This window comes from Oncorhynchus clarkii, chromosome 17 (genome assembly GCF_045791955.1).
Source record: "Oncorhynchus clarkii lewisi isolate Uvic-CL-2024 chromosome 17, UVic_Ocla_1.0, whole genome shotgun sequence".
NCBI classification, from domain to species: domain Eukaryota; kingdom Metazoa; phylum Chordata; class Actinopteri; order Salmoniformes; family Salmonidae; genus Oncorhynchus; species Oncorhynchus clarkii.
In genome coordinates this window covers 64,109,407-64,135,376 of record NC_092163.1, presented here as the reverse complement: position 1 = coordinate 64,135,376, position 25,970 = coordinate 64,109,407, and the positions used below count along the sequence as shown (strand labels likewise).

The window sequence follows — 25,970 nt, the reverse complement described above, 5'->3', positions numbered from 1 at the left end:
AAGATCAATTGTAGAAATGGGCGGTGTTTATGACTTTGTGGCTATATAAGCTTGTGACGACCGCTAAGTCTTGATACACATATTCAAAAGTAGCGGCATCTAGTGGTAGGATTTGAAAATAGTTTTGACATGGGACGCTTTCTGCGTGTGGCCCAGATAACTACAGCATCTGTTGTCTTGTTTTGATGCTCTTTTTTTGTATGAAAAGGTTGGCAATGACAAGAAACAAAACTGTCATATACAACTTAATGTATTTATTCCTAATTCTCACAACCAGAGCATGCAGAACCATGCTGCCACGAGCCAAATGCGCTAAAAAGTCAGAGTTCGTTTCAAGTTAGTTCAGACATGGCATTTCATTCATATACAAATGGATTGCAGAGTAACAGATTGCAAATCAAACTAACAATCGATTCAACATTTAGTACAATTAAAACGTCCTTGTCGTTCAGTGATCTTCCTTCTTTGGTAAAAAAATAAATAGACCAATGCATGGGCATTTCTGTGTGGACAAGCGGAATGGAACCTTCCTAGAGCTGAAAGGAAGTGCTCATCACATCATAATACCAAAGACAGTACAGATAATACCTTTCGGTTCCAGCCTCTGAAATGTGCTCTTGAGCACATGCACAGCTACAGCATTAGAAGACTTGAGAAGTGCCACATAACATGGCTTCCCTGTGGCTACCTGAACCCTAACACACATTCTACCATCAAAACATTGATTGTGCTTGTAGTTTTCATTTTTTTCATTGTGGTTGTAAATGGTAGGCTTACTTCTATCAACTTCCACTATGCTTTTATGTAGATCATCCTTTCTGGCCTAGTACCATTACATCTACACAACAGCAGACCAGACAGCATAATGTCTGGCTATTTTACTCTCATAGTCCTCCCTTTCCTCATGTATCCCAGTGTTTGCCACAGTTCTGGCAGCTGGCCTCTGTCATATAGAGGTATGAGCTGACGGCCTCCCTCAGACCTTCGCTCACTAGAGAGTCCTCTGAATCCACTCTGGCCTTATTGAAGATCATTGAACTAGAAAGACAGAGGCATATGGCATGTGATTTACTTTTAACTACCATCAGAATGCATCATCTTACAATGTGTATACAGTGCAATTGATTGCATAGACAAATCATCACATTTCATTTCATATTGAAAAACAGTGAAATAAATAGTGTGTAGGTCACTTTGGACACAAAATATGATAGATGGAAGATTTAGGAATGTGCCCCACCTGTCTACGTCATTCCAGTTGAGTGTGGGCCTCCTGCTAGCTTTGGGATACGGTCTGGTGGTCAGGGTATTTTTGTTTGAGCCTTGGATGATGCAAGGCTCCCTCAGTAAACAGCACAACCCATCTGCTGACTCTGTGGATAGACACGTTTCCAAATGTTTAAAACATTCTGTAGCCAAAAAACTCCTTATGATTGACAAGAGTGTGAAAGCTGTCGTCAAGGCAAAGGGTGGCTACTACGAAGAATCTCAAATATAAAATATATTTGATTAACACTTGTTTGGTTACTGCATGATTCCATGTGTTATTTCATAGTTTTGATGTCTTCACTATTATTCTATAATGTAGAAAATAGTAAAAAATAAAGGAAAACCCTTGATTGAGTAAGTGTGTCCAAACTTTGACTGTTAGTGTATTTTTCATGTGTAAACCCCCATGTTAAACACCAATGGCATTCACTGTTGATTGTTTATATTTAGGATAATGTTTTACAGCTTTGTCAATATATATATTTTTTTCAAAAATCATCTTCATGTATTATTTTATACACTGTATATTACATGTGATGAGGCCGCAGAGAGCCAGAGATAATTAAGACACCTGTGATAATCTGAAGTACCCAAAAGGCCACTAGATGTCATCTGATTAAAAACATGTTGTTAGTGTACTGTTACACTTCGAAGGTTTCCAGTAATATAACCTCCCCTTGCAACCCTAGTAAACAGATCGCTACAGTAGTACCATACAGTCCGCCCTATTTGCATACTAGAGTATGAACTGTGCTACATATTTAATAATAATGCATTTGAGCCTGTTGATGGGCTTGTACCCACCAGAGTAGTGTTCCACTAATTGGCCCAGGGAGTAGAAGGTGAGGCTGGGGGAGATGTAGAACCAGCCGTTTTGGAGGCGACAGATGCGGTAGTGTTTCACTGTGGCCAGATATGAGTCCATCTTCACAAGGACTGAGAGGGAGTAGGTTTCTGTGAGTAAAAATAACACCGGACTCTTGTCACGCTACAGTCAAGAAAAAGTGCACGCAATAGTTATTGTGCTTATATCAACTTTTTTTTTTAGATAACTCATGGGAACATTTTTAAAAACTTTACATAGCATTCACTAAAATGAATTTAATGAAATGAGCGTAAAGCCATGAACATCACCTAACCTGTGTTTGTCTGACTCTCTCGGATCAGGAAAGCCCCTGTGTGATTGTGTGGCAGCAGCAGCAGCTCCTCTGCATTCAACCTGCTGATGCCATTATACTGCCACCTGATTAGAGCGGGATGAGAAAGTTAAAATATTGACTATCAGAAGAAGAAGAATATACAATGAAACTCCCACTACTAGGAAACTACAGTAGTAATTTCCTACGGTTGTAGGCCTACACACTAAGAAAAGAGGGTTCTTGGGAAGGGTGATGGTGCTATGTGGAACCATAATGAACCCTGTGAGCCATTCAATGGTTCTTTGTGGTTCACAAAAGTAATTTTTTTCTCTTTTAGTGATAAATAAAATGAAGGGGCGGGAGCTCATTAGAATAAGTGGTTTGCTCACAGCTCTCTTTGTACAACCGTGTGTTTGTCATTCCAGTTGATCTAATCTGTTGTGTTATGCCATTACACGTTATACATGACTATGGCCAGTGACGGTGTCTTGTGAAAGACTTACATATGGCCTTGTGTGAATTGAGAACGGTAGAATACAATTCATCAAATGGCCACCGGGCTATTTACGTTGACCCCCTCCCCATTTGTTTTGTACACTGCTGCTCCTCTCTGTTTATTATCTATGCATAGTCACTTCACCCCTACCCCCATGTACAAATGACCTTGACTAACCTGTACCCCGGCACATTGACACGGTACCGCTTGCTATTGTTATTTTATTGTGTTACTTTTGATTCTTTTTTTTACTTTAGTTTATTTGGTAAACATTTTCTTAGCTCTTGAACTGCACTGTTGGGTAAGGGCTTGTAAGTAAGCATTTCACAGTAATGTCTACACTTGAACCCTGTATGGTTCTTCAAAATGATCTACAAGGAAACTTTGAGATTGAGAAAGGTTCTTTATAGAACCATTCTCCATAAAGGTTCTAAAAATAACCATTAGAAAGGGTTCTATATAGCCCCAAAAGGGATTGTAACCATAATGGAAACCTTATTTTGGTGCTATATAGAACCAGAGAAAATTGTCATTTATAGCACCATACAGGTCCAATTTAGAACCTTATGAGCATGGTTCTTTATATAACCTTTAAAAAATGCTATATATAGATATACAGTGGGGCAAAAAAGTATTTAGTCAGCCACCAATTGTGCAAGTTCTCCCACTTAAAAAGATGAGAGAGGCCTGTAATTTTCATCATAGGTACACTTCAACTATGACAGACAAAATGAGAAAAAAAATCACATTGTAGGATTTTTAATGAATTTATTTGCAAATTATGGTGGAAAATAAGTATTTGGTCACCCACAAACAAGCACGATTTCTGGCTCTCGCAGACCTGTAACTTCTTCTTTAAGAGGCTCCTCTGTCCTCCACTCGTTACCTGTATTAATGGCACCTGTTTGAACCGCCCGGGCAACGAAGGAGTGGCTTCGTAAGAAGCATTTCAAGGTCCTGGAGTGGCCTAGCCAGTCTCCAGATCTCAACCCCATAGAAAATCTTTGGAGGGAGTTGAAAGTCTGTGTTGCCCAGCAACAGCCCCAAAACATCACTGCTCTAGAGGAGATCTGCATGGAGGAATGGGCCAAAATACCAGCAACAGTGTGTGAAAACCTTGTGAAGACTTACAGAAAACGTTTGACCTCTGTCATTGCCAACAAAGGGTATATAACAAAGTATTGAGATAAACTTTTGTTATTGACCAAATACTTATTTTCCACCATAATTTGCAAATAAATTCATAAAAAATCCTACAATGTGATTTTCTGGATTTTTTTTCTCATTTTGTCTGTCATAGTTAAAGTGTACCTATGATGAACATTACAGGCCTCTCTCATCTTTTTAAGTGGGAGAACTTGCACAGTTGGTGGCTGACTAAATACTTTTTTGCCCCACTGTATAGCGGCAAAAAGGGATCCGTTATGGTTACAAGACAAATAACCCTTATTTGGCAAAATATAGAACCATTTGTTTTTAGAGTGTACATTACATTTTCACACTTCTCCACACTGTTAGGAAACTCAACTGAAACTACAGCTGCAATCATACCCCACTGAGGGGGGATGATGATGTCATTGAGAGCGAGAGAACAAAATAACTCTGCCTACATACACTAGAAAGTCACAGTTCACCTACGCTGTTAGAAAAAAAGGTTACTCGGCTGTCCCCACCCTTTGAAGAACCCTTTTTGGTTCTAGGACCAGGAATAACTATTTTGGTTCCAGGTAGTACACTTTTCGATTCCATGTAGAACCCTTTCCACAGTGGCTTCTACATGAAACCCCAAACAATTCTACATGAAACCAAAAAGTGTTCTGCTGCACTGTAAAAAAAAATCTAGTTGTTTCAACCAAATATTCTTAAGTATTTTTTTTGTTTACTCAACTTTTCAGTTAAAGTGTTACCTGAATTTAACATTTTTAGTTTTCCCAAATTTAGCTCCAACACGAGGAAACGTAGGAAAACATTCAGTCAACTTTAAATTATGTGTTTGCTCAATTTGTCTCAAATGTTCCATCAACTCGAAATTATTGTTTTGGCATTTTACAAAGGAAAAGGCTGTGAAACTAGTCACGCACAGTACATGATTACATTCTGTATGTTCATTTATACAGTAATTGGCAATCAACATGACCTAATCTGGGATTGGAACTCACACCTTCTTGGTTCACAGGATTCCAATCTTCCTGCTACGCACCTGTATTGCTACACTTTGCACTTCAAAGTAAATCTGAGCTCTGTTAAAAATACATTCAAGAAAAACTATTTATCATAGCGATTAAGGAGTAACATAAAAATAGAGAAATATGACCTACCAACATTCGATAACTACTCAAATTAAATAAATTAATGATGAGAGAATAGTCGGATTAACTGATTATTGACACAGACATGGTGGCGTAGCAGGAAGGTTGCTGGATCGAATCCCTGAGTTGACAAGATAATAATCTGTTGTTCTGCCCCTGATCAAGACAGTTAACCCACTGTTCCCTGGGCGCCGAAGACGTGTATGTCGATTAAGACAGCCCCCCGCACCTCTCTGATTCAGAGGGGTTGGGTTAAATGTGGAAGACACATTTCAGTTGAAGGCGTTCAGTTGTACATCTGACTAGGTATCCCCTTTCCCCTTTAGTGTACACACAATCTCCCACCCTTAAGTGGAGTCCCCACCTCTCTCTCTTTCCTATTGATGAATTCCAATACCCACTCTCTCATGACATCCACTCAACGTAAACAGCTGTGACAGTCAGAAATAAAAAGTGAGAGCAAGTAGTAGTTATTCTTACCTGTTAATTACTTTGGCAGTGTAGTTGCTGGGGATATAACTCTCATTGCCTGTCGTTGTGGATCGCACCACCGAAAAATCCCCATCGCTGCAATTAAAGAGATCAGTGTTTTCAACCAAATTACCACATACACTACATGTACAGCTCCATGCAGGTATGACACTTACTCTAATAACACCGTGAGCCTCTCCCCTATATGGATGCTGGATTCCAAGGGACCTTGGGAGGGGATGTCATAGAGGGATACCACCATGGGCCTGTTATCGTCTAAAAAAAGAAGAATGTTTTTTAATAGTTGCAATCAGCATTCAGGCTGGCTGGAGGATTCTTTCAGATTGAGTTAACAAATCAATAATTCAAATGACCTATGGAAAAAGCTGGTGTTTAGTCTTACCTGACATTGCAGGTTCAGTTGGATTCTTCAGAGTTGGCATATTGGACCATACTTTGATCGGGCAAGTCCCCATGACCAGCTGCTTCTCTAGCTGTATGTCTGGATGGCTCCTTAGGCTGAGAGAGAGAGGAGTGTACTGTCAGCTATCTTCTTTTGTCATTCGGGTTACACAAACAAGATGACACAGGGACAGAATTAACCACAACAAGAAACCATCATTTCCTCAATAATCTGACAAGTTTCCATTCAAAAATTATTATGACGAGCCTTGTACGTAGTCCTTATGATCTAAACACTGACTCTGACAAAATAAAGGGTTCAGGTACACTTTACAATACACAGGCCTTATAGAAGTATAACTACCAGTGGAATAACTTTTCATTAGTGTAAATGCAATAAAACATGCTTCCATGGTACTGTATGTTAATGAGTTCTAAAGTAAAAACTGAAACTTACCTTATTGAATTGGTGTTTAACTGTTGGGTAATTATGGTGGGTCACCACACACAGCTGTCTATATCCTCCTCTGTGTAGCTGATATACACTCAGCAAAAACCAGTGCTGCAACTAAGATCATGAGTGTTATGTGTCCTGTCTTCAGTGTCTGCCTGAACACTGTACATTCAAATGTATGTGTATGTGTATGTGTGTGTGACAGTGTGGCATCAACACCTTGTCCTATCACAATCTGTGAGAAAGAGAAGGTGTCTCTCCCTCTGCTCCGTTTCTTGGGAGAGTACTCTATCTACACAACTGTGGCTGAGGGGGTAGATAGATGAGGACTCAAGACAGAGGCCCACTCGATGAGGACAGGTTTTTTTGTCTCTTGTAGCTTTCTGTGATGCCAAAGTTCCTGACATCCTGACACAAAACAGTGTGTATTGAGGGGTTGACATCATTTTTCATGTCCTTAAAATCGCATTTCTGCAGAAGTGTATAGTATGCACAAAAACATGAGATAAAAATTCTGCTTAAATGACATACTACTTTTCTAGGCTAATGTAATCTATCAGCAATCAGCATCAGAGCTTTGAGTCATGAATACACCACAAGAACGTATACGCCTACTGAAAATACCATAACCAGCTGGGAGGACTGAGTGTGTCAGATTTACAGTAATATGTATACGCTTCTCTGAAAACAAGTTGCAGATTCAAATGAAGTAGAGGAATGTTACATCCTGTAATGTTATGATGCATTTGATCAGTGTTTTTTCCACAGCACTGTAAATATGTTATTATTTTATACTGTAATGGGTAGGATATATACAGTGGGGCCCGAAATTAGTGACACCCTTGCTAAAGATGAGCAATAATTACTATATAAAATATATAATTCTAATACTGAGATATATCGTATGCTCAACATCTTTCGGAAGTTCTATTATTTTAATCTAATGCAATTGCTCAGAGAAAGAGATTTTGTTCAACAAGTCATATTGATTTAATAATGATTGACACCCCTAAAGATTCCTAAAAAGTAAATTAGTCAAAAGTTTAGTATTTGATCCCAGTTTTGCTAGCACGGAATGACAACATCAAGTGTGTGATTCTACAAACTTGTTGCATGCATTTGCAGTTCGTTTTGGTTGTGTTTCAGATTATTTTGTGCCCAATAGAAATTAGTAGTAAATAATGCTTTGTGTCATTTGGGAGTCACTTTATTGTAAATAAGAATATAATATGTTTCTGAACACTTCTACATTAATGAGGATGCTACCATGATTATGGATAATCCTGAATGAATCGTGAATAATGATGAGTGAGAAAGTTACGGAGGGTCAAAGATCATGCCCCCAAGACATGCACACCTCCCCTGTTATTGTTAATGGTGCAGTGAGGCTCCTCAGAGGAGGAAGGGGAGGACCATCCTCCTCAGTGAAATTTCATAAAAATTAAAATAGTGAAACATTAAACTATACTAAATATATTAATGTCACCAAATAATTCATTAAAACACACTGTTTTGCAATAAAGGTCTACAGTAACTTCAACAGCACGGTCGGGGGTAGCACCATGGTGTAGCTGGAGGACAGCTAGCTTCCGTTCTCCTCTGGCTACATTGATTTCAATACAAAACCTAGGAAACTCATAGGCCTCACCCCCTTCCATAGACATACATGGTAATTATGACCACTTCTGGAGGACGCGGTCAAAGATTTTTCAGTAATAACTGACATATTGTCCATCCAATCATAGAATTAGGATCAGAGAATTAACCTAGTGTGTTGTATTGGGGTTGTGCCACAGAGCATTATGGGGGTTGAGAGGCTTGGTGGCATTGTTGAATAGAGATTGAGAGAGAAAAGTGTCGCAAACACCATTATATCAAAGTAGAAGAAGAGAGTAAAGAGTGATAGTTGAGAATTTTGGGGATATTATTCAACTCAAATTTAAAAAATCTAATTACAGGTGACGGGGAGGTATATTATGAATTGTTTTCTTGGTTTCAGAACTTTATTTCTGTGTCCAGTTAGCAGTGGTGTAAAGTAGTTCAGTAAAATACTTTAATGTACTACTTAAGTCGTTTCCTTTGGGTATCTGTACTTTAATTTACTATTTATATTTCTGACCACTTTTACTTTTACTTCACTACATTTCTAAAGAAAATAATCTACTTTTTACTCCATACATTTTCCCTGACACCCAAAAGTAGTCGTAACATTTTGACTGCTTAGCAGGACAGGAAAATGGTGCAATTCATGCACTTATCAACCGAACATCCCTGGTCATCCCTACTGCCTCTGATCTGGCGGACTCACTCAACACAAATGCTTCATTTGTGAATTATGTCTGAGTGTTGGAGTGCCCCTGACTATCTGTAAAAAAAGAGAAAAAAAAGAACATGGTGCTGTCTGGTTTGCCTAATATTTTGTATTTTTATTTTATTTACTTCACCTTTATTTAACCAGGTAGGCTAGTTGAGAACAAGTTCTCATTTGCAACTGCGACCTGGCCAAGATAAAGCACAACAATTCGACAAATACAACAACACAGAGTTACACATGGAATAAACAAAACATAGTCAATAATACAGTAGAACAAAAGAAGAAAAAAAAGTCTATATACAGTGAGTGCAAATGAGGTAAGATAAGGGGGTTAAGGCAATACATAGGCTATGGTGGCGAAGTAATTACAATATAGCAATTAAACACTGGAATGGTAGATGTGCAGAAGATGACTGTGCAAGTAGAGATACTGGGGTGCAAAGGAGCAAGACAAATAAATATATACTGTATGGGGATGAGGTAGGTAGATAGATGGGCTGTTTACAGATGGGCTATGTACAGGTGCAGTGATCTGTGAGCTGCTCTGACAGCTGGTGCTTAAAGCTAGTGAGGGAGATATGAGTCTCCAGCTTCAGAGATTTTTGCAGTTCGTTCCAGTCATTGGCAGCAGAGAACTGGAAGGAAAGACGACCAAAGGAGGGATTGGCTTTGGGGCTGACCAGTGAGATATACCTGCTGGAGCGCGTGCTACGAGTGGGTGCTGCTATGGTGACCAGTGAGCTGAGATAAGGCGGGGCTTTATCTAGCAATAGACTTATAGATAACCTGTAGCCAGTCGGTTTGGTGACGAGTATGAAGCGAGGGCCAACCAACGAGAGCGTACATGTCGCAATGGTGGGTAGTGTATGGGACTTTGGTGACAAAACGGACAGCACTGTGATAGACTGCATCCAGTTTGTTGAGTAGAGTGTTGGAGGCTATTTTATAGATGACATCACCGAAGTCGAGGATCGGTAGGATGGTCAGTTTTACGAGGGTATGTTTGGCAGCATGAGTGAAGGATGCTTTCTAGCCAATTCTAGATTTAATTTTGGATTGGAGATGCTTAATGTGAGTCTGGAAGGAGAGTTTACAGTCTAACCAGACACCTAGGTATTTGTAGTTGTCCACGTATTCTAAGTCAGAGCCGTCCAGAGTAGTAATGCTGGACGGGCGAGCAGGTGCGGACAGTGATCGGTTGAATAGCATGCATTTAGTTTTACTTGCGTTTAAGAGCAGTTGGAGGCCACGGAAGGAGAGTTGTATGGCATTGAAGCTCGTCTGGAGGTTAGCTAACACAGTGTCCAAATAGGGGCCAGAAGTCTACAGAATGGTGTCGTCTGCATAGAGGTGTACCAGAGAATCCCCAGCAGCAAGAGCAACATCATTGATGTATACAGAGAAGAGAGTCGGCCGGAGGATTGAACCCTGTGGCACCCCCATAGAGACTGCCAGAGGTACGGACAACAGGCCCTCCGATTTGACACACTGAACTCTATCAGAGAAGTAGTTGGTAAACCAGGCGAGGCAATCATTTGAGAAACCAAGGCTGTCGAGTCTGCCAATAAGAATGTGTTGATTGACAGAGTCGAAAGCCTTGGCCAGGTAGATGAATACGGCTGCACAGTAATGTCTCTTATCGATCGATGGCGGTTATGATACCGTTTAGGACCTTGAGCGTGGCTGAGGTGCCAATATAAGGAATTTGAAATCATTAGTACTTTTACCTTTGACACTGAAGTATAGCTTAGCAATTACATTTACTTTTGATACTTAAGTATATTTAAAACCAAATACTTTTATACTTTTACTCAAGTAGTATTTACTGGTTGACTTTCCCTTTTACTTGAGTCATTTTCTATGAAGGTAGCTTTACTTTTACTTGAGTCATTTTCTATGAAGGTAGCTTTACTTTTGAGTCATTTTCTATGAAGGTAGCTTTACTTTTATTTGAGTCATTTTCTATGAAGGTAGCTTTACTTTTACTTGAGTATGACAATCGATCATGTAATGGACCAAGATCTGCGTATTCAAACTACACACCACAACGAGAAAGTAAGAAGAGACAGGGATTTTCTCAAGCGGTTTATCGACACCACTGCATTTTTGGTTATGCAAGAATGAGCTTTTAGAGGACAACAAAGAGAGGGAAAGTTCCATTAACATGGGCAACTACATGGAGCTTGCAGAGGTAGTTGCATGTTATGATGCGTTACTTTCTAAACATTTGGAACTTTCTACTGTCTTTTCTGGTATCATTCAGAATATGATAGCTTCCATCACATCATCCATTAAAAGTGAGAGTACAAGAGAGGTGAACTCTGGATGTAAGGCACACCTACTGTACAAGTCTCGGATAGCATGGAGGTACAAAAGCCTGGACAGCAAGCGATTCCTGGAGTTGTTAGATGGTAGTTAATTTGATTCATTCAAGACAAAACAGAAGTATGTCACCTGTTTTAATCTGAAATGCTGACTATTTTTCTTAACCCTTTGCTAGTATTAGATTGAGTGTTATCGTGGAAACACAAGATATAAACAAAGAAAATGAACTATTTTTCATCTTCTAGCTTTATTTAGTAGCACAGTAGTATAAATGAGTTGAATCAGCAGACAGTGGGAAGCACCACTGACCCTCAGTGAAGACTGAACACATTTCCACATCATAACAGGCTGAAGTTGTTATTCATTGTCTATGTCTACTCAAGAGATGAGTCAACAGACTAAAAAAACTACAAAAGTGTAAAACAGAAAAAGATGACATCAATTACGAAGAAAAAGCATTTTTAAAACACACAGATGAAAGGAACATGTAATCTACACAATCACATTGGCCCACAGTTCTTTCCTATTGCCTTTCTTTATGCTTTTCCATATTCCTCCTAAAAAGCAAGTATAATGTCCTAGTCCAACCATAATACAGTGCATTCATTCTGTGAATTGGGCCACTATATATTTGTTCATGTGTTTTTTTTGTCACATACACCTGGGAAAAGAACACAATGCAGAGAAATGTATTGAAAATCATGAATATTATGTTTTGTACCCAGCTTGAGTGATCATTCTACAGTGTGAATGGAGTGACTCGGCAGAACAGAGCAATGCAGCAAGGTACAGTACAGTATATCACACATCTACACTTTGCCACACAATCAAAGGAGGCGTGTGTTCACAGTTCACAACGTAAAAAATATCAATTAAAAAAGTGGTCTAAATATGTGCAATGAATGTAGGTATTTAGTGTAATTGTTTTCTAGATAAGAGGAATAGAGAAGGACTGAGGAGGGAGTGTGTGTTTGGGCTACAGTGAATGTGAGAGATGGGACTCTTCAACCCTTCCTGTGACACAGGAACCAATCCTCTACACACAGACACATGGTGAACCAAATAAATAAAATACGAGAAAGGCAATAATGGGAAAAACTAAATAAGAGGAGGGACATATAGTAATTGAATCTGGAAGAGTAAGTCTCCAGATTCACTTTGCACAAGGAGACATGCACACGTATCAAATGAAAGGTGGGGGATTGTACCATCTCTAGACCCTTTGCGTATACAGTATATGTATATCTGACTCATTCTTTATTTTGTCCCCTCCGCTTGTGACTGGAAATTTGACGTGTATACAGTATAATATTTAATATGCATTTGTATATATATTCTCATATTAATCACACAATTCATCACATAACCCCCTGGGATTGAGTAATTTAGGAGCAGGGTTGGAGAGAGAGACAGGGAGACATAAGTTACTGGAGGAGGATAGGGGCACCACTGAGGGCTGCTACCCAGTGTGGAGTGAGGAAGAGATAGGGAGGTTTAGCAGGAGACCTCCATGGTCTGGGGCCCAGGCTGGTTGTCCAGACCCCCAGTGGTGTTGGCTCCCTCCAGCAGGTTGTTGATGTTGCGGCTGCGGCTGCTGTCCATGGAGGTGATGCTGGTAGAGGAGGTGGTGCGGGATCGGGCCAGACGAGTCATTCCAGCCGTGGGCACTACGACACAACACAGGAGTGTTAACATGCCAGTCACAATGCCAGTCACTTCATGCAAATGCAGGAAGCATTATGATGTGTTCCCTCTGTTTGGGAATTACATTCATAAATCATACAACTACTGAAGATATTCACCATGCAGACAAATCTGAGGAAATAAAGGCACCGATAAAATAAAGAAAAAGCTTAAATACAGTATGCAAGTCAAAGACGCTGACAAGAATGCCTTGCAATTAAGGCAATGCAATACGAGCATAAAGCACAGAAAAAAACATATAAATGAAGGCAAAATGAAGCAAAACATATCAAACTGAGGGCAGTCAGAAGCAGATCGATGCTTACAGGAGCAACATAACCACCTGACAAAATGTCAACGTATGCAGACAGTTCTCCACTTAATTGAACAATACAGATGACTGAAAATACCAATATGTCATGACTTTCTGAGCATACCTTGACATTCATCTAATGTGTGTTAGGCTGAATGGAGACTGCTACTGCTTTAAAACCTGGTACCTGATTCGTTGCTCAGGTGACTGAGAAGAACGTAGGGAACTGTTAGCATTGATGGAGGGAGGAAAGGATTGAAAGAAGAAGAAAGGAGAACATATTGAGAGGGAGTAAGGTTCATGAAAGAGCAGGTAATGAATATAAGTATTTTTTTAAGGGAAAGACAACTGCTGTATACCACAGAGACAAAGGAAAGAAAAGATGTGTTCTTCCTGGGTCTGATTCTATCTGGGGTAGGTAGGGGAGAGACAGAGATAGCCCAAAGGGACAAAGCAGAATTACTCATACTAAGATGATGATGAAAGATAACAGTATGAATGAGACAAGATGCTGTTTATGTAAATAGGTCGTCTTGATAACTATTGTGAGACACGACTGTGAGAAACTGTAACCACAGAAAGGTGTTTGATGTCATGCTGAGTTGTTATTTCTATTCGGAATCCTTCTCTAAATGAGAAGAGGCTTTAATCATCTCTAATCTGGCTGTGACATTTCCTCTGCAGGGAGTGATTCTGTGCTCCCACTGAGGAAGGCTGGGGGAGGAAACAGAAGAGCCTACTACCATAGAAATACTGTGCTGGGGCCTCATTTATAAAACAGACTTACGATCAATTTTGATCTTAAGTATGACTTACGCAGAAAACCACGTGTAAGTAGTTATTTATAAAATCTCACTTTGACATGGAAATAATCTTATCTCTACGCAAAGTAGAGATAAGCTGCTGATGTTTACCCGTTGTTGTCTTAGCTAGCTCTCCCAATCAACACGTGATTGCTTTACGCCTCGCTTTATATCTCTCTCTGTCAATATGCCTTGTATACTGTTGTTTAGGATAGTTATCATTGTTTTAGTTCACTGCAGAGCCCCTAGTCCCACTCAACATGGCTCAGATACCTCTTTTGTCCCAGCTCCCACCCATGCGGTGACCTCACCCAGCATAACTAGTGCGTCCAGAGATGCAACCTCTCTTATCGTCACTCAATGCCTAGGTTTACCTCCACTGTACCCGCACCCCACCATACCCCTGTCTGTACATTATGCCCTGAAACTATCCTACCACGCCCAGAAATCTGCTCCTTTTATTCTCTGTCCCCAATGCACTAGACAACCAGTTTTGATAGCCTTTAGCCGTACCCTCATCCTACTCCTCCTATGTTCCTCGGGTGATATGGAGGTTAACCCAGGCCCTGCGTGTCCCCATGCCCTCTCATTTGTTGACTTCTGTAACCGTAAAAGCCTTAGTTTCATGCATGTTAACATCAGAAGCCTCTTCCCTAAGTTTGTTTTACTCACTGCTTTAGCACACTCTGCCAACCCTGATGTCCTTGCCGTGTCTGAATCCTGGCTTAGGAAGGCCACCAATAATTCGGAGATTTCCATCCCCAACTACATTTTCCGTCAAGATAGAACTGCCAAAGGGGGAGGAGTTGCAATCTACTGTAAAGATAGCTTGCAAAGTTCTGTCTTACTTTCCAGGTCTATGCCCAAACAGTTCGAGCTTCTAATTTGAAAAATTAATCTCTCCAGAAATAAATCTCTCACTTTTGCTGCCTGTTATAGACTGCCCTCAGCTCCCAGCTGTGCCCTGGACACCATATGTGAATTGATTGCCCCCCCATCTATCTTCAGAGTTCGTACTGTTAGGTGACATAAACTGGGATATGCTTAACACCCCGGCAGTCCTACAATCTAAGCTAGATGCCCTCAATCTCACACAAATTATCAAGGAACCCACCAGGTACAACTCTAAATCCGTAAACACGGGCACCCTCATAGATATTATCCTGACCAACTTGCCCTCCAAATACACCTCTGCTGATTTCAATCAGGATCTCAGCGATCACTGCCTCATCACTGTCAAACGCTCCCTAAAATACTTCAGCAAGCAGGCCTTTCTAATCGACCTGGTCCGGGTATCCTGGAAGGATATTGACCTCATCCTGTCAGTAGAGGATGCCTGGTTGCTCTTTAAAAGTGCTTTCCTCACCATCTTAAATAAGCATGCCCATTAAAAAAATGTAGAACTAAGAACAGATATAGCCCTTGGTTCACCCCAGACTTGACTGCCCTTGACCAGCACAAAAACATAGTGTGGCATTCTGTATAAGCATCGAATATCCCCTGTGATATGCAACTTTTCAGTGACGTCAGGAACCAATATACGTAGTCAGTTAGGAAAGCTAAGGCTAGCTTTGCATCCTGTAGCACTAATTCCAAAAAGTTCTGGGACACTGTAAAGTCCATGGAGAATAAGAGCAGCTTCTGCCAGCTGCCCACTGCACTGAGGCTAGGAAACACTGTCACCACCAATAAATCCACGATAATCGAGAATTTCAAGAAGCATTTCTCTACGGCTGGCCATGCGTTCCCCCTGGCTACCCCAACCCCGACTAACAGCTCCGCACCCCCCACAGCTACTTGCCCAAGCCTCCCCAGCTTCTCCTTCATCCAAATCTAGATAGCAGATGTTCTGAAAGAGCTGCAAAACCTGGACCCGAACAAATCAGTTGGGCAAGACAATCTGGACCCTCTCTTTCTAAAATTATCCGTTGCCATTGTTGCATTCCCTAACCCCTAGACCCAAACTGTTACAGACCTATATCCATCCTGCCCTGCTTTTCTAAAGTCTTTGAAAGCCAAGTTAACAAACAGATCACTGACCATATAGAATTCCACCGTACCTTCTCCACTGTGTTATCCGGTTACCGAGCTGGTCACAGGTACACCACAGCCACGCTCAAGATACTAAACGATATCATAACCACCATCGATAAAAGACAGTACTGTGCAGCAGTCTTCATCGACCTGGCCAAGGCTTTCGACTCTGTCAATCACCGCATTCTTATCGGCAGACTCAATGGCCTTGGTTTCTCAAATGACTGCCTTGACTGGTTCACCAACTACTTCTCAGATAAGTTTAGTGTGTCAAATCGGAGGGCCTGTTGTCCCGACCTATGGCAGTCTCTATGGGGCTATCAAAGGGTTCAATTCTTGGGCTCTTTTCTCTGTATATATCAATGATGTCGCTTTTGCTGCGGGTGATTCCCTGATTCACCACTATGTAGACGACACCATTCTGTATACATCTGGCCCTTCTTTGGACACTGTGTTAACAAACCTCCAAACAAGCTTCAATGCCATACAACACTCCTTCAGTGGCCTCCAACTGCTCCTAGACGCTAGTAAAACTAAATGCTTTTCTACCGATCGCTGCCATCACTACTCTGGACGGTTCTGACTTAGAATATGTGAACAACTACAAATCTGGCTAGACTGTAAACTCTCCTTCCAGACTCATATTAAACATCTCCAATCCAAAATTAAATCTAGAATCGGCTTCCTATTTCGCAAAAAATACTCTTTCACTCACGCTGCCAAACATACCCTCGTAAAACGGACTATCCTATTGATCCTCAACTTCTGCGATTTTTACAAAATTGCCTCCAACACTCTACTCAGCAAACTGAATAGCAGTCTATCACAGTGCCATCCATTTTGTCCCCAAAGCCCCATATACCACCCACCACTGCGACCTGTATGCTCTCGTCAACTAGCCCTCGCTACATATTCGTCGCCAGACCCACTGGCTCCAGGTCATCTATAAGTCTCTGCTAGATAAAGCGCCGCATTATCTCAGCTCACTGGTCACCATAACAACACCCACCCGTAGCACGCGCTCCAGCAGGTATATCTCACTGGTCATCCCCAAAGCCAACACCTACTTTCGCCGCCTTTCCTTCCAGTTCTCTGCTGCCAGTGACTGGAACGAATTGCAAAAATCGCTGAAGTTAGAGACATATCTCCCTCACTAACTTTAAGCATGAGCTATCTGAGCAGCTTACCAATCGCTGCAGCCGTACACGGCCCATCTGTAAACAGCCCATCCAATCTACCTACCTCATCCCCATATTGTTTTTAACTTTTTTGCTCTTTTGCACACCAGTATTTCTACTTGCACATCATCATTTGCACATCTATCACTCCAGTGTTAATTTGCTAAATTGTAATTTCTTCGCTACTTTGGCCTATTTATTGCCTTACCTCCTCACGCATTTGCACACACTGTATATAGACTTTTTCTATTGTGTTATTGACTGTACGCTTGTTTATTCCATGTGTAACTCTGTGTTGTTGTTTTTGTCACACTGCTTTGCTTTATCTTGGCCAGGTCGCAGTTGTAAATGAGAACTTGTTCTCAGCTGGCCTACCTGGTTAAATAAAGGTGAAATAAAAATGTTACACATTTTAAAAAGTCTGGACTTGACCTAAGTGATATTCCTGCTGGTTATGTATGGCTAATTGTTTTTCCCCTTGCAGTTTAAGGTCAGACCATTTATTTTTCACATCAGCTTTTCTCTTTTGGTCCATGGCTATTCCTGACTAAACCATCATTTGTGCTAGCATTCTATAAGGGGAAATTGCTGATTGTAAGGCATGTTCAGGTGCCGTCAATTTTAAGGTAATTTGAGATTTATAGATTACAAAGAGCCTGTTTAAGTCTGCACTTTGCTTTGTGTCACAGGAGGAGATGCATCTTAAACAGTTTGGGTAGAAAATAAAAGTACACAAGGCAGGTCGAGAGAGTCTCTCCCACGCAGAATTCAACAGGAAAGTCAATTGCTGTTCAGTATGTCTTTGGTGCAAGTCATTCATGCTACAATCACAATTTCTCACCTACTGACAACTGAGGCTATGCAACACTGCAAAGATGAAAGAGGAATTGGCAGCTGTGAGGCGTGAGGGGTGGCCTCCTCTCCGTGACCAGTGTGACAAACAGAGGGTCTTTTCAGAAACTACTGGCTACACTCCAAACCCAGGAGGGGGTCTAGCAAAAGCTCATGGGGAAACCGTGATGAAAACAATACTTAATTGAGCAATAGTTGTTATTTTTCTCACGTCAACAGGAAATACATAGAGAACACAGATCTTAACCACAAATACGTACAACAGCTTGTTAGTGGATAATCAATAAGAGTAAAGTTCCAGAGAGTAAAGCGGCCAGAGTCAATAAATGTATCTATGTAAAAAGTATATACAGTGGGGCAAAAAAGTATTTAGTCAGCCACCAATTGTGCAAGTTCTCCCACTTAAAAAGATGAGAGAGGCCTGTAATTTTCATCATAGGTACACTTCAACTATGACAGACAAAATGAGAAAATCACATTGTAGGATTTTTAATGAATGTATTTGCAAATTATGGTGGAAAATAAGTTTTTGGTCACTGACAAACAAGCAAGATTTCTGTCTCTCACAGACCTGTGACTTCTTCTTTAAGAGGCTCCTCTGTCCTCCACTCGTTACCTGTATTAATGGCACCTGTTTGAACTTGTTATCAGTATAAAAGACACCTGTCCATAACCTCAAACAATCACACTCCAAACTTCACTATGGCCAAGACCAAAGAGCTGTCAAAGGACACCAGAAACAAAATTGTAGACCTGCACCAGGCTGGGAAGACTGAATCTGCAATAGGTAAGCAACTTGGTTTGAAGAAATCAACTGTGGGAGCAATTATTAGGAAATGGAAGACATACAAGACCACTGATAATCTCCCTTGATCCACGCAAGATCTCACCTCGTAAGGTCAAAATGATCACAAGAACAGTGAGCAAAAATCCCAGAACCACACCTAGTGACCTAGTGAATGACCTCCACTTAGGAAGCAACACTGATTGACAATACATTTCACATGCTGTTGTGCAAATGGAATAGACAACAGGTGGAAATTATAGGCAATTAGCAAGACACCCCCAATAAAGGAGTGGTTCTGCAGGTGGTGACCACAGACCACTTCTCAGTTCCTATGCTTCCTGGCTGATGTTTTGGTCACTTTTGAATGCTGGCGGTGCTTTCACTCTAGTGGTAGCATGAGACGGAGTCTACAACCCACACAAGTGGCTCAGGTAGTGCAGCTCATCCAGGATGGCACATCAATGCGAGCTGTGGCAAGACAGTTTGCTGTGTCTGTCAGCGTAGTGTCCAGAGCATGGAGGCGCTACCAGGTGACAGGCCAGTACATCAGGAGGCCGTAGGAGGGCAACAACCCAGCAGCAGGACCGCTACCTCCGCCTTTGTGCAATAAGGAGCAGGAGAAGCACTGCCAGAGCCCTGCAAAATGACCTCAAGCAGGCCACAAATGTGCATGTGTCTTCCTAAACGGTCAGAAACAGACTCCATGAGGGTGGTATGAGGGCCCGACGTCCACAGGTGGGGGTTGTGCTTACAGCCCAACACCGTGCAGGACGTTTGGCATTTGCCAGAGAACACCAAGATTGGCAAATTTGCCACTGGCGCCCTGTGCTCTTCACAGATGAAAGCAGGTTCACACTGAGCACATGTGACAGACGTGACAGAGTCTGGAGATGTCGTGGAGAACGTTCTGCTGCCTGCAACATCCTCCAGCATGACCGGTTTGGCGTGGCATTTCTTTGGGGGGCCGCACAGCCCTCCATGTGCTCGCCAGAGGTAGCCTGATTGCCATTAGGTACCGAGATGAGATCCTCAGACCTCTTGTGAGACCATATGCTGGTGCGGTTGGCCCTGGGTTCTTCCTAATGTAAGACAATGCTAGACCTCATGTGGCTGGAGTGTGTCAGCAGTTCCTGCAAGAAGAAGGCATTGATGCTATGGACTGGCCCGCCCGTTCCCCAGACCTGAATCCAATTGAGCACATCTGGAACATCATGTCTCGCTTTAGTCCAGGTCTGGGAGGAGATCCCTCAGGAGACCATCCGCCACCTCATCAGGAGCATGCCCAGGCATTGTAGGGAGGTCATACAGGCACTTGGAGGCCACACACACTACTGAGCCTCATTTTGACTTGTTTTAAGGACATTACATCAAAGTTGGATCAGCCTGTAGTGTGGTTTTACACTTTAATTTTGAGTGTGACTCCAATTCCAGACCTCCATGGGTTGATACATTTGATTTCCATTGATCATTTTTGTGTGAATTTGTTGTCGCTACATGTTGTCAACTATGTAAAGAAAAAAGTATTTAATCAGAATCAGAATTTAATAAGAATATTTCATTCATTCAGATCTAGGATGTGTTATTTTAGTGTTTCCTTTATTTTTTTGAGCAGTGTATATATATATATTTTTGTATGCTAGAAAGGAGTGGTTATTGAGATCACACAGTTACAAAGAAAAGTAAGAGAGTTATATACTTACTATAACCCATACCCTGAACAAAGTACTTGAAGGCCTCTGCCAGTTTCCCTGGCTGTGGAGGAGATTACAGTAAGTTACTTATCAAAAATATATATTTTTATGACAATGATTTAAAACCTATATTAACATATAATAACTTTCAGATCATCAAACCTCACCTGCACAACCTGAGGTAAGCCTCCACAATCAGCCATCTACAGAGAGAAGAGGGAGAAAGAGAGAACTTCTGAGTCGCTACACATGATGCAATAGCTTAGCATATAATATTGATTATTCAGGAGGAAAATGCATAACACACACAGAATATAACATGCTTCGCTTAACCTTAAACAGTGTAGTCTTGGTTGGATTTAACCTGGAATTGCACTCCACCTGAAACAAGTTTAAAGAGAGTAAATTAACATAATTCATTACATAAAGGAACTGATATTCAACATTTAGTTCCATCATCCTACTATATATGCACAAGGATGTATAAGTGCATGATCTATAATCACAAGCTAAACAACAACCACCCTAACTAACTCACCACTGCCTCCACTGCAGGAGATGTGTCTCCAACCACCAACAGAGAAGGGCACCTGGAGGGGAAGAGGAGGTTCTGCTTGAGCATACAAATGCATACAGCCAGTAGTGCCATTCACCCCAAACATCGGAGGCTGCTAGGTGGCTAGTAGTATTTATTTATTGTATTATTATAATAATTATTTTAAACAGGACAAATCTGCGCCCCTGTGCCCCCTATCGGCATGACGCCTGTGCATTCTGCCGAAAATACAGTAACACCAGTTGAAACTCACGTCAGTGTGTTCACTGTGTCCTCATTAAGACCAATGACTGGCCTCTCGATTTCCAGATCCCGACGACTGTTATTGTAAAAGAAAAAAAAAAGACAAGGTTAAAGCCACATTCGTCCAGCCAGTAGTAGAGCCAACGACTATGGTGGGCAGGAGTGAATCCCTGCTCCCTCTCCACTCCTGCCCAGCGTACCCGTTGTAGGAGGCACAGAAGAGGGCCAGGTTGTCCTGATTGATGTCCTGGGCGATGTGAAGGCGGTAGGTCTGGACCAGCTCCTGGTTGTCTGTCAGCTCATCCTGGAGGGACACACAAGGCGTCAGAATGTGTGTGGATGGTATCATGATGTCGTCTTATCACTTTTAAAACTATACAAATGTTCACTTTCAAACCAGATTATCAAAGGTGAATGGAACTCCTAGTCAAAGATGGGCAGATGACAACCCATCATACTTACAGTGCTGAAGTGATGAGCCATCACCGTGTCCACAATGTTACTGGTCCACCCAGAGAGCTGTTGAGAAAAAAACAGGACAAGGTCTATAAATAACGCATAGCTAAAGTGGCAGTCTTCTGGGAGATCACAAGGATCTATGGCTTTGCATTCAAAGATGGGTGATTGGTAAGAGAACTACTGACCTTGGAGGCAGCCCAGTCGATCCATCCCTCGGCACACGGATCCACGTTGATCAGAACCAGGCCCTCTACCAGAGTAGGGTTGTTCAGCTGCAGGCGAGAGGAACAACATGTCAGTCCCCAACATGAGCTGAAGTAGTATAGGAGCATACCAGTCTTCATAAATGGTATAATAAGGAAGGAATGATGATGATGAACATCTTAGGGAGATGTAGTGATTGGCATTATAACTGCATTCAGAATGCTACAAGCTTTTGTCATTTTCAAGACAGGCCAGATGTATCAACAGAGGCTGCTGAGATGCTGGTTACCTGAAACTACGTTTCTAGAATTTGAAAGTCTAATTAATTCAGAATGAGAGCAGACGTCCAGAAGAACATCCAACTATGTGACCCTTATAAATGGACTTCTAGGCCCTTGAGGTCTAGAACATTAAAAAAATATATATTGTTTTTCCATATCCAATCTTTTTCAATCTACACAAAGAGCCTCTGGGTCTGTGTTGGGGGCTCTGGAGTGGGTGGGATGTGGACAGAGATTTATGGATCATATTCTAATAATAGCTTACTACATCATTAATCAGATATGAGAAAGACAATAAATGCCAAACAAATTGAAAATCCAATCATGTGTGAGTACTTATGACTGAGTGTGTACAGACTACAGAGCTTCCTGTCTCCTTTCCAGAGCCCTCTCAGACGGGACAAGGAGGAGCTGAGAGTTAGCACCGGGCAGAGGATCAGCTGGTTCCCTTGGAGATTTTAAAATGCACTGCTCCCGAGGTATGACTGCGCAAAAATCTAGAATCATCAACTTCTCTGAAAGCTTGTCCTGTTTTTAAATCAAATGCAGCAACAGTTGTTACCAATCTAACTTGTTTCCAATTCATTCCAACTGATGGAATTAGAAAATCTAATTTTCCTCATTAATTCTGAATGAGAGCAGACCCCCAGAGGAACATCCAACTCTGTGATTCCTAAATCCTCCAGACTAATTCCACCCCAACACCCCCCTCCTCCTCCATCTTTCAGTGCTCTTTTTCTACTCCTTCTCTACGTGCTCTTTCTGCTCTCTTGTAGAGAGAGAATTCAGCAGAGCTAAAAAACAAAACAGGCATTGAGTGCAGAAAGAGGAAGAACACGAGAGGGACAGTGAGAGATTGAGAGTAAAACCAGGTGATTCACCTCCCTCAGAATGGCAAGGTTTATAATAAACAAGAGGACTGGTGAAATGCTGCTGCAGCGGTCTGATGTGAAGCACTGATGTACAGACTGACAAACAACCTCTATAATAGACCAGAATGAGAGAGACAGGAGATTTAGAAAATTAAAATGGACAGATGAGAGAGTTGCTGTCAGTGTTATGTAGACTTACTGCAAACCGGGATAGGATGTAGGCTCCTGCTCCCACGCCAATCCCAATCACACTGTTCACCCTGTGGACACCAGGAAATAGATCACACCATCAGCAACACCAACTTACTGGCATTACAGTCTATCCATCACCACCTAATGAGTCAACTGGTCAATGTCCATGTCACTCACTTGAGCTGAGTCATAACCGAGGGCAGCATCTCAGACAGTTCGTCCATAGTAGGGTACTGGTACCCTGTGGGGAAGGGTGGTGCCGCCTCCTGCTGTCCAGGGGCATCCACATGGACCACAGCAAAGTGCTGCGTGATCTCCAGCATGTCCTCAAAGTTAAACAGCGTGTTGAAGCATGACTTATCTGTACAGAGCGGGGAACAAAAAGATAGCAATGCAAACCCATTCATAAGAGATAAAGAATAAAATGCATCTAGAAACAAGATACACAGGAATGGCACAAATCTGTACATATCATACATCAAACACAGATCCATGGCATAAACCTAAAGCATTACTCATAGAAGTTATGTTACATGTTTAGAACCACACTGCATCTTAGATAATGTCTTAGATAATTCTATACGGGTTAATCGTGCACACTCACGGTTGAGGCCGATGTCATGGTAGGTGAGGATGACTGGCCGGTTGCCCTTGGGAACGCCCCTCATGGTCACATGGAGCACACCATGGGTAGTCTCGATATCATGCTCCTGCAGCCAATCAGAAAGGAGAACAGATAGGTCAGGGTGTAGGCAGACAGATGTAAACAGTATGGAAGTAGGGAGGGAGACATCCTGGTGGCCAGACAGACCCAATAGGTCCTTTGAGGTCTAGGATATTTTAAACATTGTTTTTCCATATCCAATCTTTTTCAATCTACACAAAGAGCCTCTGGGTCTGTGTTGGGGGCTCTGGAGTGGGTGGGATGTGGACAGAGATTTATGGATCATATTCTAATAATAGCTTACTACATCATTAATCAGATATGTGAAAGACAATAAATGTCAAACAAATTGAAAATCCAATCATGTGTGAGTACTTATGATTGAGTGTGTACAGACTACAGAGCTTTCTGTCTCCTTTCCAGAGCCCTCTCAGATGGGACAAGGAAGAGCTGAGAGTTAGCACCGGGCAGAGGATCAGCTGGTTCCCTTGGAGATTTTAAAATGCACTGCTCCCGAGGTATGACTGCGCAAAAATCTAGAATCATCGCCTTATTTGAAAGCTGCCACTGCAGGGAGGAGTAACCCTCCGCTATTAAAATTCAGACACTGAAGCTGCCTTCACTTCTCTCCATGCCTCTCTCTGTGCGGTAATGTCTTTATAAGAGAGTACAGAGACTACACCAATCCATAACATTATGATTCCAAGTCTGTGCATTAAGTTGTCAGTGTAAATGAGTCTTGGTGAGTGGGGCAAATTGAGCTTCATCGATATCATGACTTGAAACAGGAAGGGATGTAACACACCAAGAAAATAACATCATCATTCCCTGACGCGCCTCCAAACGTTCTACAGACCTATCCTGGACCTTTCTAGACTCGTGACAGAAGTATCTGCTGACGTCACACACCACAACGCGGCGCAAGGTCGGCATGACTTGGGACTGCGTATCTGAGTGTGGGTGTGTGTTTAACAGCATGAGGGAGTGCTGGGCCTAGTCTCAGGGCCCAGTGGTCATCAATAATAAAGAAAGAGAGAGAGGGGGGGGGGGGGAGCTTCCTCTGCTCAGAATCAGGGCTGGGAATACTGCAGCAGGCACCATTTTAGAAATGAGAATGGTGGCTATCAAAGTTCCTCTGGAGATGGTGAAGGTTAAACCTTCCTGTCAAGGACAAGGCAGCAGTATCTCTGTCTGAGATCTCAATCAGACACACCAGCCATTTTCTATGCTTTAAAATGCACTAATATGAGGTTATTGTCAGATTAAGACTTCAATGAAATGACAGAGACAAGTACATGCAGTAATAATCAACCAGACACCCACGGAGTGTAGACACAAACAGCAGAACAGAAACATGAAGACACATGCAACAGGTTAACGCCTTTACTATTATCCGTTGTACATATGAACGTACTATAAAAAATAAGAGAAACTTTAAAAATTTAAACAACACGTGCACACACACACACACACACACACACACACACACACACACACACACACACACACACACACACACACACACACACACACACACACACACACAGTATTGGAAAACTAACCTTGTGGGGACATACAATTCAGTCCCATTCAAAATGCTATTTTCCCTAACCTAAACCTAACTCTACCCCTTACCCTAACCCCAAAACCTAACCTTAACGCTAAACGTGAACCTAACTCTAGATCCTAACCCTAAACATAATTCTAACCCTAATTCCAACTAGTAATAGCATTTGACCTTGTGGGTACTAACAAAATGTCCCCAGTTGGTAACATTTTTGTTAGTTTACTATTCTTGTGGGGACTTCTGGTCCCCAGAAGTTAAGTTAAACACGTCATCTACCTCAGATCCAGTCATCTACCTCAGATCCAGTCATCTGCCTCAGATCCAGCCATCTGCCTCAGATCCAGCCATCTACCTCAGATCCAGTCATCTACCTCAGATCCAGTCATCTACCTCAGATCCAGTCATCTACCTC

At 41.8% G+C, this 25,970-nt stretch overlaps 2 protein-coding genes across 5 annotated transcripts in view; both read right to left on the bottom strand.

Moving 5' to 3' along the window:
* Positions 1-239: 239 nt before the first annotated feature.
* On the bottom strand, positions 240-7,047 carry LOC139369875 (src-like-adapter 2). The gene is made up of 8 exons (XM_071109156.1): positions 6,544-7,047; positions 6,088-6,203; positions 5,861-5,960; positions 5,694-5,780; positions 2,409-2,512; positions 2,074-2,223; positions 1,241-1,373; positions 240-1,038 (listed from the first exon to the last, which is right to left on the bottom strand). Exons 2-8 carry the CDS (start codon positions 6,158-6,160, stop codon positions 903-905), a joined length of 783 nt encoding a protein of 260 aa, XP_070965257.1. The 5' UTR covers positions 6,161-6,203; positions 6,544-7,047; the 3' UTR covers positions 240-902.
* Positions 7,048-11,409: 4,362 nt separating this feature from the next.
* The window catches only part of LOC139371252 (protein NDRG3-like), a 49,800-nt gene continuing 35,239 nt past the window's right edge, over positions 11,410-25,970 (bottom strand). For 2 of the 4 annotated variants that reach the window (XM_071111504.1, XM_071111507.1), the window contains 13 exons: positions 23,932-24,037; positions 23,505-23,688; positions 23,335-23,395; positions 21,964-22,050; positions 21,782-21,838; positions 21,520-21,623; positions 21,330-21,395; positions 21,059-21,110; positions 20,854-20,901; positions 20,688-20,723; positions 20,530-20,581; positions 13,363-13,401; positions 11,410-12,846 (listed from right to left, as the gene is read on the bottom strand). In XM_071111504.1, coding sequence (XP_070967605.1) covers positions 12,674-12,846; positions 13,363-13,401; positions 20,530-20,581; positions 20,688-20,723; positions 20,854-20,901; positions 21,059-21,110; positions 21,330-21,395; positions 21,520-21,623; positions 21,782-21,838; positions 21,964-22,050; positions 23,335-23,395; positions 23,505-23,688; positions 23,932-24,037 — 1,065 coding nt within the window. In that variant the 3' untranslated portion in view covers positions 11,410-12,673. The remainder of the gene's footprint in view (positions 12,847-13,362; positions 13,402-20,529; positions 20,582-20,687; positions 20,724-20,853; positions 20,902-21,058; positions 21,111-21,329; positions 21,396-21,519; positions 21,624-21,781; positions 21,839-21,963; positions 22,051-23,334; positions 23,396-23,504; positions 23,689-23,931; positions 24,038-25,970) is intronic. The other 2 variants (XM_071111505.1, XM_071111508.1) reach the window with 1 other exon arrangement.